General features: G+C 42.9%; 1 protein-coding gene across 3 annotated transcripts in view; it reads right to left on the reverse strand.

Annotated features, from left to right (window-relative positions):
• LOC135520423 (cyclin-dependent kinase 14) overlaps positions 1-15,000 on the reverse strand; it is a 228,598-nt gene that overhangs the window by 136,735 nt on the left and 76,863 nt on the right. For all 3 annotated transcript variants that reach the window (XR_010452375.1, XM_064945979.1, XM_064945980.1), the window contains one exon: positions 12,971-13,033. Coding sequence is in view for 2 of the 3 variants with exons in the window: in XM_064945979.1 (XP_064802051.1) it covers positions 12,971-13,033 (63 nt within the window). In the remaining variant the exon portion in view is untranslated. The remainder of the gene's footprint in view (positions 1-12,970; positions 13,034-15,000) is intronic.

The raw sequence follows: 15,000 nt of genomic DNA on the forward strand, positions 1-15,000 counted from the left end.
GTTGCCCTAGAGCACACAAAAAAACTATACATACCTTGGCCTAAACATCAGCGCCACATAACTTCCACAATGCTGTGAACGATCTGAGAGACAAGGCAAGAAGGGCATTCTATGCCATCAAAAGGAACATAAATTTCAACATACCAATTAGGATTTGGCTAAAAATACTTGAATCAGTCATAGAGCCCATTGCCCTTTATGGTTGTGAGATTTAGGCCGATACCCACTAATTATCAAAATCCAGAAAAGAGCCGTTAAATTCTATAACCACCTAAAAGGAAGCGATTCCCAAACCTTCCACAACAAAGCCATCACCTACAGGGAGATGAACCTGGAGAAGAGTCCCCTAAGCAAGCTGGTCCTGGGGCTCTGTTCACAAACACAAACACACCCTACAGAGCCCCAGGACAGCAGCACAATTAGACCCAACCAAATCATGAGAAAACAAAAAGATAATTACTTGACACATTGGAAAGAATTAACAAAAAAACAGAGCAAACTAGAATGCTATTTGGACCTACACAGAGAGTAAACAGCGGCAGAATACCTGACCACTGTGACTGACCCAAAATTAAGGAAAGCTTTGACTATGTACAGACTCAGTGAGCATAGCTTTGCTATTGAGAAAGGCCGCCGTAGGCAGACATGGCTCTCAAGAGAAGACAGGCTATGTGCTCACTGCCCACAAAATGAGGTGGAAACTGAGCTGCACTTCCTAACCTCCTGCCCCATGTATGACCATATTAGAGAGACATATTTCCCTCAGATTACACAGATCCACAAAGAATTTGAAAACAAATCCAATTTTGAAAAACTCCCATATCTACTGGGTGAAATTCCACAGTGTGCCATCACAGCAGCAAGATTTGTGACCTGTTGCCACGAGAAAAGGGCAACAGGTGAAGAACACACACTATTGTAAATACAACCCATATTTATGCTTATTTATTTTATCTTGTGTCCTTTACCATTTGTACATTGTTAAAACACTGTATATATATATAATATGACATTTGTAATGTCTTTATTGTTTTGAAACTTCTGTATGTGTAATGCTTACTGTTCATTTTTATTGTTTATTCCACTTTATATATTCACTTTATATATTATCGACCTCACTTGCTTTGGCAATGTTAACACGTTTCACATGCCAATAAAGCCCTTCAATTGAATTGACAGAGAGAGACAGAGAAGGGGGAAAGAGAAATACAGAGAAAGAAAAAAGAGAGGTGGTGATACAGAGACAGAGAGAACCAGACAGAGCGAGGGAGTGATCTAGAAGGGCAGAGGAATGAAAAGAAAGTCAGGTAGAGAGAAAGAGAGGAGAGAAGAGGGGCAGCGGTGAGAGTGGGATGAAACAGAGGAGGGAGGGGAGGTGAGGGGGTAGAGAGTTTAAGCTGCCTTTCTGGAAAGTCAATAGCAGCCAGCCGCCCGCTCCCCAGAATATCAATAGTGTCACCCCACCTCCTCTCCCCTCTAGGGATTTCCACTGCACAATGGACGGATGATACATAATTATGAGATGGTGAGAGGGATTTTACACACTACCCATGAACAGATAGAAACAACCTCTTCTTATGAGGGTCTAGATATTCCCATCATGAAACAGCTTCACAATGCATTCCCTCATTGGCAATGGACTGCAGTAATTAGTAGACACAACCCTGGGAATGGGTAGTAACCGTGGGCCGGGGTGTTAGGAACATAATAAATCATTAGTTGTGCTGTATACTAATTGCAGTGTGTGTGTGTGCGCACACATGTGCATGTGTGTTATCCCGTACGTGGGTTGAAAATGGAAGATTTGGTCATTGATGAGTGCATAAATTGGAATGCAGTGTCTGTACAGAGGCATGCTATACATGACGTCAGAGCTCGGGCTCTCCGCTTCACAGAGCTGTATGGGCTTTGACTGACAGCCGTTATAAACTTGAGCACTGCGTGTGACAAGAAGATGCCCCCATCCCTCCCGCTAATTGGGCTACTTTTGCACATTAGTTGTTGTCTGAGTGAGGGAGATGCTGTAAATGGAGAGGAGTCAATGTGTTCTGAAAGATGAGACGTTGAGGATTAGAATAAACAAATGCTTTGATGTCATACAAGCAAACCACACATCCGTGAGTCCAAATGTGCACTTCACCTTTCCGTATTTGAAAAATCATGTCATTAACAGTATCAACCTACAGTACCAGTCTAAAGTTTAACAACCAGGGTTTTTTCTTTATTTTTAAAGCTGTCATCAATTGTTTAAGAAGTCATCAACACTTTTTTGAGTACTATGATTCCATGTGTGTTATTGCATAGTTTTGATGTCTTCACTATTATTCTACAATGTAGAAAATAGTAAAAATAAAGAAAAAACCCTGGAGTGAGTATGTGTGTCCAAACTTCTGACTGGTACTGTATATGATCTCTATGTTTGAGCCACAGTTACAAGGATGACATGCAATATACCCTGGATTGTCCTGAACAGAATGAGCCTATGTTTGAGCCACAGTTACAAGGACGACATGCAATATACCCTGGATTGTCCTGAACAGAATGAGCCTATGCTTGAGCCACAGTTACAAGGACGACATGCGATATACCCTGGATTGTCCTGAACAGAATGAGCCTATGTTTGAGCCACAGTTACAAGGACGACATGCGATATACCCTGGATTGTCCTGAACAGAATGAGCCTATGCTTGAGCCACAGTTACAAGGACGACATGCGATATACCCTGGATTGTCCTGAACAGAATGAGCCTATGTTTGAGCCACAGTTACAAGGACGACATGCGATATACCCTGGATTGTCCTGAACAGAATGAGCCTATGTTTGAGCCACAGTTACAAGGACGACATGCGATATACCCTGGATTGTCCTGAACAGAATGAGCCTATGTTTGAGCCACAGTTACAAGGACGACATGCGATATACCCTGGATTGTCCTGAACAGAATGAGCCTATGTTTGAGTCACAGTTACAAGGACGACATGCGATATACCCTGGATTGTCCTGAACAGAATGAGCCTATGTTTGAGCCACAGTTACAAGGACGACATGCGATATACCCTGGATTGTCCTGAACAGAATGAGCCTATGTTTGAGCCACAGTTACAAGGACGACATGCGATATACCCTGGATTGTCCTGAACAGAATGAGCCTATGTTTGAGCCACAGTTACAAGGACGACATGCGATATACCCTGGATTGTCCTGAACAGAATGAGCCTATGTTTGAGCCACAGTTACAAGGATGACATGCGATATACCCTGGATTGTCCTGAACAGAATGAGCCTATGTTTGAGCCACAGTTACAAGGACGACATGCGATATACCCTGGATTGTCCTGAACAGAATGAGCCTATGTTTGAGCCACAGTTACAAGGACGACATGCGATATACCCTGGATTGTCCTGAACAGAATGAGCCTATGTTCTATGCGCACCAATCTGTTTGTCTGAAGTGTCTTTTAAAAGCCTAACACTGTAAGATTGTATTTTATAACTTAGCTAGTCATGTTGATAATATAATACGCTTTAAAATGTCACCCACCTGACCCAGATTGTGATTTATAACGTTTTGGATTGTGTAAACAACAACAGTAATTGTGTGATGTTGGGGATGCAAGGCTGTGTTCCAAACAAAAAACTACACGTGTGGTTGCTTCAGTTCGTCAATGTCAAAGTAGGAGAGCTCAAAAAAGCACGTTATAATTGAAGGGTCTTTCCTTGAGTCATAAAACTGCATGGAAATTACTTAGGAACTGTGCACAGTTTGGAAAGGTGTGTGGCGACCTGGATACTGTAACGAGTGCAGAGAGTCGGGAAGCAAGTTCAGGGAGTGAGTGTTTTAATTAACAAAAGAAACAATGAACACGAAACACAAAAATTGCACCGACATGAAAACAGAATCAATTATACCTGAGGAAAGAACCAAGGGGAGGGGCAGATATAGGGAAGAGTCCAGGTGAGGTATGGAGTCCAGGTGAGTGTCATGAGGCGCAGGTGCGTGAGACGATGGTGACAGGTGTGTGGGATAATCAGCAGTCTGATGACCTAGAGGCCAGAGAGGAAGTATACGTGACAGAGACACCAGTTTAACCTCTCACTCAAACCCTTGTAATAGTTTGTTCTTATCTTGCACCTACTCCAAAATGTCAATGATTATTCTTATTATGTTATTATTATTATGTTATTTATCCAGAGTATTTTTAGATTTCGATATTGACAATTGCTGTGAAAAATGACAGGAAATGTAAAATGCACATAAAATCAACAGTGTAATGTTTGGATTCAGTCTTGTGTCAGGTAAACTGTTGTGACCTCACATTTCTTCATAATCTACAAAATGTTATCTTTAAATAGCTACCATGGTCATGCATATTCTTTTTATAGTTCTTCTCTTAGAAACATTTACATTTGGGCCTATCCATATAAGTCAATTTCCACAAGTGTAAGGGGTTAACAGAAAATGATTCAAATTAAAGTGAAAGTCATCCAGTAAAATACTACTTGAGTAAAAGCCTAAAAGTATTTGGTTTTAAATATACTTAAGTATCAAAAGTAAATGTAATTGCTAAAATATACTTAAGTATCAAAAGTAAAAGTACAAGTATAAATCATTTCACATTCCTTATATTTAGCAAACTAGACGGCAGACTTTTCTCGTTTATTTTTTTTTTTACTGATAGCCAGGGGCACACCAACACACACATAATTTAGAAACAAAGCATTTGTCCGGAGCCTCCAGCGACGGCTTTCAGTCCGGAGCCTCCAGCGACGGCCTCCAGTCCGGAGCCTCCAGCGACGGCCTCCAGTCCGGAGCCTCCAGCGACGGCCTCCAGTCCGGAGCCTCCAGCGACGGTCCCCAGTCCGGAGTCTCCAGCGACGGCCTCCAGTCCGGAGCCTCCAGCGACGGCCTCCAGTCCGGAGCCTCCAGCGACGGTCCCCAGTCCGGAGTCTCCAGCGACGGCCTCCAGTCCGGAGCCTCCAGCGACGGGCTCCAGTCCGGGGCCCGCAATGAGGGTGCCCAGTCCGGGGCCCGCAACGAGGGTGCCCAGTCCGGGGCACGCAGCGAGGGTGCCTAGTCCGGGGCCCGCAACGAGGGTCCCCAGTCCGGGGCCCACAGAGAGGGTCCCCAGTCCGGGGCCCACAGAGAGGGTCCCCAGGCCGGGTTCGGTGGCAAGGGTTGCCACACCAGAGGCGCCACCAAAGCGGGGTGAGCCAGAGGTGGAGCGGGGTCTACGTCCCGCACCAGAGCTGCCACCGCGGATAGATGCCCACCCGGACCCTCCCCTATAGGTTCAGGTGGGGGAGGGGGGGGTACTGTCACGCCCTGTCCTTAGAGAGACGTTTTATTTCTCTATTTGGTTAGGTCAGGGTGTGATGTGCAGTGGGAATTCTATGTTCTATTTTTTGTATTTCTTTGTTTTGGCCGGGTATGGTTCTCAGTCAGGGACAGCTGTCTATCATTGTCTCTTATTGGGAACTATACTTTGGCAGCCCTTTTTCCCACCTGTGATTGTGGGTAGATGTCTTTGTTTGTGGCACATAGCCCTTAAGCTTCACGGTTGTTTTGTATTGTTTATTGTTTTGTTGCCGTCATTTCAAATAAAAGGAATATGTACACTCACCACGTTGCGCTTTGGTCCAGTTCTTTCGACGGCCATGACAATCTGTTGAATGTTGTCTGTTTTATACACCTCCGCTTTAACTTTTACATCAGTGTTCAAATGGAAAAGTTAACGCTGTCTGATTTAATGAAAAGCTATTGGAAATAAAGTTTTGAGTATAAGATGTGGCCAGTAAAACAGTGGATTTCATCATCTGAGTCCAGAAATTAACCGTATCTGCCAGTGAAATAGACTACAGGCTGGCTCTATTGTCTGATATTCACATTCATTTACTACAGGATGAGACCATGCATCATACCAACAGCATATAATGGGTTATACACATTTCTTATTCACATTGAATATTTGCACACAAAAACACAGAACAAAGGGGAAACATACAGTGGGGAGAACAAGTATTTGATACACTGCCGATTTAGCATGTTTTCCTACTTACAAACATGTAGAGGTCTGTAATTTTTATCATAGGTACACTTCAACTGTGAGAGACGGAATTAAAACAACTATCCAGAAAATTACATTGTATGATTTTTAAGTAATTAATTTGCATTTTATTGAATGACATAAGTATTTGATACATCAGAAAAGCAGAACTTAATATTTGGTACAGGAACCTTTGTTTGCAATTACAGAGATCATACGTTTCCTGTAGTTCTTGACCAGGTTTGCACACACTGCAGCAAGGATTTTGGTACACTCCTCCATACAGACCTTCTCCAGATCCTTCAGGTCTCGGGGCTGTCGCTGGGCAATACGGACTTTCAGCTCCCTCCAAAGATTTTCTATTGGGTTCAGGTCTGGAGACTGGCTAGGCCACTCCAGGACCTTGAGATGCTTCTTATGGAGCCATTCCTTAGTTGCCCTGGCTGTGTGTTTCGGGTCGTTGTCATGCTGGAAGACCCAGCCACGACCCATCTTCAATGCTCTTACCGAGGGAAGGAGGTTGTTGGCCAGGATCTAGCTATACATGGCCCCATCCATCCTCCCCTCAATACGGTGCAGTCGTCCTGTCCCCTTTGCAGAAAAGCATCCCCAAAGAATGATGTTTCCACCTCCATGCTTCACGGTTGGGATGGTGTTCTTGCGGTTGTACTCATCCTTCTTCTTCCTCCAAACACGGCAAGTGGAGTTTAGACCAAAAGGCTCTATTTTTGTCTCATCAGACCACATGACCTTCTCCCATTCCTCCTCTGGATCATCCAGATGGTCACTGGCAAACTTCAGACGGGCCTGGACATGTGCTGGCTTGAGCAGGGGGACCTTGGGTGCGCTGCAGGATTTCAATCCATGATGGTGTAGTGTGTTACTAATGGTTTTCTTTGAGACTGTGGTCCCAGCTCTCTTCAGGTCATTGACCAGGTCCTGCCGTGTAGTTCTGGGCTGATCCCTCACCTTCCTCATGATCAGTGATGCCCCACGAGGTGAGATCTTGCATGGAGCCCCAGACCGAGGGTGATTGACCATCATCTTGAACCTCTTCCATTTTCTAATAATTGTGCCAACAGTTGTTGCCTTCTCACCAAGCTCCTTGCCTATTGTCCTGTAGCCCATCCCAGCCTTGTGCAGGTCTACAATTTTTATCCCTGCTGTAATTACACAGTCTTCTGGTCTTGGCCTTAGTGGAGAGGTTGGAGTCTGTTTGATGGAGTGTGTGCACAGGTGTCTTTTATACAGGTAACGAGTTCAACAGGTGCAGTTAATACAGGTAATGAGTGGAGAACAGGAGGGCTTCTTAAAGAAAAACTAACAGGTCTGTGAGAGCCGGAATTCTTACTGGTTGGTAGGTGATCAAATACTTATGTCATGCAATAAAATGCAAATTAATTACTTAAAAATCATACAATGTGATTTTCCGGATTTTTGTTTTAGATTCCGCTCTCACAGTTGAAGTGTACCTATGATAAAAATTACAGACCTCTACATGCTTTGTAAGTAGGAAAACCTGTAAAATCGGCAGTGCATCAAATACTTGTTCTCCCCAATGTATGTGTATATATTTTCATGTTGCCAATTGCCAATGATTTTGTAAGCATGTGTAATCATTGGTTAATTTCAATGCATACTGACTGATTTGGGGCAAAGACCAAATAAAAAAAAGACGTGTCATTCCAATAGATGTATTTTGTGTTCACATTACTTATTCAAACCCTATCAATAGTGAATGAGAGTCCAATCACACACAGTCATGCTGAACTCAACATCATAAAGAAAGCCAACCCCTCGAAACACAAACCTCTCAATCTTCATTGCACCTGAGGGGATAATTAATGAAGTATATTAATTGAATGGAAACCTTGGGAGTCATTGAGAAAACCTCTGAAAGCAGCACTTTCCTATATACAGGGGGAGTGAGTTTAGCCCAGCAGTGAGTGAAGGAGAGGTAGGATAGTATGTTAAATGAGCTGAGAAGACACTGACGGTCCCATCTGCCAGCTACTGTTCCCCTACCGCCCTGTTCCCCGTAGTAATTTATCCCAGAAAGCATCTGGGTAGTACTGTCTGTCTTAATGTGGCATGTCATTACTGCATTATCTGCACACATGATTAGGGTACAGAGAGAGGGAAAGGAGAGGAGGTGAAGGGAAAGAGTAGGAGAGAGAGTAGGGAACTCAGGAGTAGTGCTTTGCAGAATTTGTTGAACCTTTTTGGATATGCGCCTTTGTGATGTTATCATTGCATTATACTAACCTCATTTATCAATACTCCACCTGACATTGATACTACACTTGACATTGAGGAATAATGCAATGAGGGTAGCTCCTCTTGTACTACATGCTGTTTAAAAAGGATTGTGAAGGTCAACCAATGCCTGCCATGTAAGGCTGGGAGGTATACCGTATTTACCAAACATAATTAGCTATACAGCCTGATAATACCAGTGAAGGTGTCGAACCAAATCAGCATGTTGTTTGTGCAACAGTGTCTTCTAAATCGGGTATTCCCAAATTGGGGTACGCGCAATGCTGTCAGGGGTACACCAAATAAAAATGTGATTCACATTCTAGACATTTTCAAACAGTACATTTCTATTTTCCAACGGGGCTATACATTTGGGTGAGTTTTTTCTCTCGCCTGAGTAGCCTTGTTTCAATGCCAAAAATAAAATTAACCCATCTAGTGTTCTGCGAAATAACAACACAATGTCAAATACAGGTAGCCTAGTCAAATAATTAACATCCAATCACATTAACTGTTACTCTCTAGCGGGAAACCTTCACTCTTGCGCAGTTAGAAACAAAACATAACAATTTGAAAAATAAACCACAGGAGTTGTTTGAGCGAGAATAAAGTTATAAAGTTATTGACCAGCAAAGTTATAAATAAAGTTATGTTAATGGGGGGTCAAATAAGGAAGACATCCTCTTCTGAAACCACTGGAAACCAGGACAACAGGAGAGGATATATTTAAAGTACTGTACTGCATTGTGACATCAAATGTACGTTGGTGGTCAAGATGTGTTGGTATCTGTACTGATGGCGCAAAAGCCACGACAGGGAGACATAGTGGAGTGGTAACGCGTGTGCAAGAAGTTGCTCCCGAGGCCACTTGGGTACACTGCAGCATCCACCGAGAGGCTCTTGCTGCCAAGAGAATGCCTGACAGCTTGAAATACGTATTGGACACTACAGTGAAAATGGTTCATGGTTAACTTTGTTAAAGCAAGGCCCCTGAACTCTTGTGTATTTTCTGCATTATGCAATGATATGGGCAGAGCTTTTACAACATACAGAAGTGTGCTGGTTATCAAGGGGCAAAGTATTGACAATTTCTTTTAAATTGAGACGAGCTTAAAGTTTTCTTTACCGACCATAATTTTCACTTGTCTGACCGCTGGCATGATGACGAGTTTCTCACACGACAGGCCTATCTGGGTGATGTTTTTTCTCGCTTGAATTATCTGAATCTAGGATTACAGGGACTCTCCGCAACTATATTCAATGTGCGGGACAAAATTGAGGCTATGATTAACCTCTTGTGTGTACGGGGCAGTATTTTGATGTTTGGATGAAAAACGTACCCAAATGAAACTGCCTATTTCTCAGGTCCAAAATCTAGAATATGTATATAATTGTCAGATTAGGATAGAAAACACTAGTTTCCGCCCTCACTAGCAGGAAAACTAAATACAGGCACAGACTTGGTGTGGAAAATGATTTAAGACTGAGTCACTGTCCAATACAACCCAACGTTGCAGAATTATGTACATCCTTTGAAGCACACACTTCTCAATAACCTGTGGTGACAATGCTTGATGAACAAATAAGATTTTATATGTAAGATGGCTAAATAAAGAGCACAATAATTGATTATTATAATATTATTATTTGTGCCCTTCCCACGAGCTGGGTTGTGACAAAAACTCATACTCATTCTTATGTTTAATAAATGTATTGTATAGTGTGTATGGCAGGCTTACGGGACTATGAAAAGTCTGGGAACCACTGTTCTAAATCAAAGAGGAATACTAGAAGCATGAATATGTTAACTACATGAAGTAGCTTAGAAAAAACATGACATGTAGCCAAAGATTATAGGATTCCCTAGGAAACACTTATCAACACTTTGGTTCCTACCCTGTCACAATAACTCCTCCCTGGCATTTTTATTAATTGTCATGTCAAACAACACTGTATTCAAAGTGCTCAGTATTATATTCTAACTTTTGAATTAGAATAATCATTATATTTCCATGATTCCATCAGTTCACCCATGTGTTTTGCTCTAAATCGCAACTCAAATTGCAACATTTGGTTAAAAATAAGGCAGAGGTTGTTTTCCCATATCATGCAACCCTACGTTGTGCAGGAAATGCAGAAATGTATGGAAATTATGAAAATGATTATCAGTTGAAGTTGAATTGAACAGTGTTAAACAATCAGAATGGAGAAAGACTCATTAAAATCACATAGAATGTATATGTTGCTACTCTAGGGCCACACTACTCATACAGCAAGTTTAGAGATTTTATTATTCAAAAACATGAAATATCATGAAATACTGTCATACCGTCCTTTTTTTGTATTCCGTGATATGATATTTTGGCCATATTGCCCAGCCTTACTGTCAGGGGTGTCAGTTTCACATCAGTCTATTTGGCTCTCATTAAGAGAACCCCATTCAGCTGACTGGATATAATCACATCAAGAGCATCACTGACTGGAAGGTTGTTTTGGGTGATGTCATACAGAACAGACAGTTCTATTAAATAATAAGTAGAATACTAAAGGAGAACACTGTAATCAATCAAGTGTATGGGTAAAGGTAGATGTTCTGTACTACACTCTCAGAAGGAGTTCTGTAACAAGACACACTCCAAACAACGCAAACACCCCTCTCTGCTGGCCAGGCTGACTGATAATTGCATTAGCTAGTGAAGGTCTAAGTGTTTTCTGCTAGGTTAATGCTAATGTTATCCAGCCATATCAGACAGCACACACTCTAATAGCTTTTATGTCTCTGATTATTCAACAGGGACACACACACACACACACACACCATAGAAGATATGTATCTTCAGTCAGAAGCTGTTTTTTTCTGAAATAACCTCAACCAGGGAACAAAAACAATTTGAAACCCCATCTGTCATCTGATTGACACACACACACAAACACAGTCTTGTACAGCTAACCTTGTGGGGACTCACAAATCAGTCCCATTCAAAATCCTATTTTCTCCAACCCCTAAACCTAACCCATACTCTTACCCTAACCTTAAACCTAGCTCCTAACCCTTAATGTAATTCTAACCTTAAACCCCCTAGAAATAGCATTTGACCTTGTGGGGACTAACAAAAGAAGAATAGTATCCACACACACACACACACACACACACACACACACACACACACACACACACACACACACACACACACACACACACACACACACACACACACACACACACACACACACATACACACACACACGAGGACAAGCCACTTTCTCTGTTAATCAGAGACACTGTAATGAAGGGAATGAATTTCCAGCAAATTGTCTGTCTACTCTGCTCCTCACTGGTTACAAATATAGCTATTATAACCTCCATTGACAGTTAACACATACTGGAGTGTCTCCGGGTCTTGACACACAAGAGCACTGAAGAGTGGCACATTGGCAAACAGTTCAATACGCCATGCTGCCTCCATCTTGACTTTGATTGCTGATTTTAACGATTGGTCCAGGTCTGTGTCTCTGGTTGTGCCTCAAATGGCACCCTTAGGGACCCTGGTCAAGAGTAGTGTACTACATAGTGCATTGGGGGCCATTTGGGACATAACCTCTGCCTTCACATAGTCAGTTTGTTTTCCTTTCAGCTGCCAGGACATTAGAGCTCCTCTATACTCTGCCTGTCCTCCCACTAGGGAAAGACTGGTTCTGGTTCCTCTCTCTCTTCCATCTGTCCTCCCACCATGGAGAGCATTATGGCTAACACTAGCTGCTGGCCCTTTGGGTAACATACATATGTCTGTCTCTGTCTCTGTCTTTGTCTATTTCGTTACGTCTGTCTCTAACTCTACCTTCTAGTCCAGTTTGGACAGAGGAAACATTTATCACAATGTCAGTGTCAGAGGACATTCATCTACAAACAAATGCCTCTCTTAAAGTATTTCAAAGGCTACATGGTGACACAGTGAGGACACATGTCCTGGCCTGTCGTACCCCTGGGACTCTGTTTGCATCCCAAATTATAACATATTCCCTATATAGTGCACTTTATTTTGACTAGGACCCATAGGGCTTTGGTCAAAAGTAGTGCACTATATGGGGAATAGGGTGCCATTTGGGACACAACATATGTTTACAGATTAAGAGGTGGAAGCAGTTTTTTTCTCCTGACACCCACTCTGGGAATAATACTCTATTATTAATACACGCATTTCAATGAGGCAGGCGGTCGGTCGTCAACAGGATAAATACATTACTTATGGAAATCCTTAGTGACAATATTAGGTATGGAGTGTTACATAACCCACGATGCCTGAACTCGCCCCCCCTACTCATAGGACTCCTCCACACAACACTCCCCTTTTACACCATCCCTCCCATCCTCCATGACCCCATTCACTCCATCACTCTCCCTACCTTCTCCTCATCCTCAACACACATCTACACAGAGCCACAGGAGAACATTGCTACTCTAACAGTGTGTGTTACTCCTCAACGGTGTCGTTCATTGAAGTAATTTAAGCAAGCCTACATGACACTGCTCCTATCTAACTGTGTGTGTGGGCATCACTCCTCAGCAGTGTCACTGTAAAAACTGTAGGATTCTATGACATATTAGTGATGCTCAGGACAGTGTGGTTTACTGTAGTAATATAGTCATGATAATGAGCAGCAGTCTTACCTTCACGTTGTCTGGATGCAGTCCTCCTGGGTGCCTGTCCATGTACTGGCACAGGTCTGTGTGCTGTCAGGGAGAAAGAGAGGACCGTTAGATTACAATATGTCTAAATAAAGACATAAAATCATAAAAACAGATCACAATACAATGCTTTGCATTGAACCAAAAATAAGTCAATATGAAAAATGTTAAAATATGTTTGTATAAATGTATTGATGCTGTTCAGTATTTCAAGATATCCATCTGAACTGTAAAAGCAGCAGAGAGAGGTTCTTGGCAGTGAGGATATTGGCTTTTTGTTAATTGTGTTGCTTGTCTTGAATATACCTTGGTTGGAATGTGAGCTTGGTTTGAGGATGGAAAAATCAGCTAATGGAAAAAAGTTATTGGCTTTCATAGCTTTTCCCTTGCTATTCAAAGCAACTCTGACCTACTGTCATCCGTCCATGATAAAATATAAGTAAGGCGCCAGGCTGGAGACACAAACTCAATTGAATTGCAGCAGACGTCACTCGCAACATCTATTTCTTCCCCAGTCTGTCTCCCCTGTCTGCGGATGAATGATATCCGGTCTATATCAACAGAATGATCCACAGAGGGAACCTTTGATACAAAGCCCTTAATGTAATTGTATGGAGGGATGAGATAGGGAGTGACACTGTCTGTATGTCTTTAGATGCTGTATGTAAGCAGAGTCGTCTGTCTGTCCGATCGCGGGAGAAAAGACGAACTACCCTGATCTGCACTTCACTGATTTATTCTGCCAGCAGACCCCGCGCGCGCGCACACACACACACACACACACACACACACACACACACACACACACACACACACACACACACACACACACACACACACACACACACACACCACAGCTCGTGGGGCTGGGTGATATTTGCGTACCCCTGCTGCTCCTTGCACCGTCAGATATAAATGTGTTCCCTTTCATGAATAATTCAACCAGACGCTCAAACAAGCTTCAGCCATGCCTGCCCACCTTACTCAAAACCTGCTCTCCCTCTCTCTCTCTCTCTCCCTCCCTCCCTTTATCTCTCTCTCTCTCTGTCTTTCCCTCTCTCCATATCTTTCTCACCCCCACTTTCTCTCCATTTCTTCTCTCTCCCTCTCTCTCTCGGTCCCGCTCGCTCCCTGTCAATTGTCATTACCTGCTAGATGAGAAAAATGAATTGATTTGGCTTGGTGTGGAGCCTTCTGTATATGAAAGAGTCTGGAATTACAGGTCTGAACACAGCAGAATAGAACAGCATGAAACTGGCTGAGCTGCAAATAAAAAACTGTCTCCACACCAACGACAACACACAGATCCACAGTGTTGCATTACCCATTCTGTCAAATATACGCTATCCACTCTGTCCAACATTCACAGTGAGAGAAGGGTGTTCTGTCATAATAAAGACAGATCCTTGTCAACCGTGTCCACTTACAGACAGCATCTACTTGATGAATATATATACTTGGAATTGGTTAGCTATTACATTTGCACATGGAGCAGAGAAACAGTACTGAAAGACCTCCACAAACCCCTTTATCCAGCCTGACCTCTGTTCTCCAGGTAATCAAAATGTACACCTTAAGGCCAGAGAGCATCCTCATTAGAATCCCTACAACCAGCTACAGACTGCCCAGGGCCTGGTTCTGTCATCTCTCAGAGGATCTGGTCAGAATGTATTACCAGGAGCAGATGTTCCCACTGACCCTGCTGAACCATGCTGTTTCTGACCAACAGGGGGCCACACCAGACTAGCGTACATACAGTACGGTATCAGAGCTGGCTCTTGATCTGATGCACCAGGCCACATAGCACACAGCACGGATGAAAACAAACATGGAGCGGGATTATTTAGTGGGTTATTCTGAGAGACGGCTGGGTCTTGTATTGCATGTCAACATCAAAGAGGTTGAGCTATTTAGATACAGTAAATGGTCTATTGGAGTAATGCTGAGCAGAGACTTACTACTCCTAGAGGTTGGAGATTGGTATTCTGGCTGGTTTGAACTTATCAGTGGAT

This window comes from Oncorhynchus masou, chromosome 29 (genome assembly GCF_036934945.1).
Source record: "Oncorhynchus masou masou isolate Uvic2021 chromosome 29, UVic_Omas_1.1, whole genome shotgun sequence".
NCBI classification, from domain to species: Eukaryota; Metazoa; Chordata; class Actinopteri; order Salmoniformes; family Salmonidae; genus Oncorhynchus; species Oncorhynchus masou.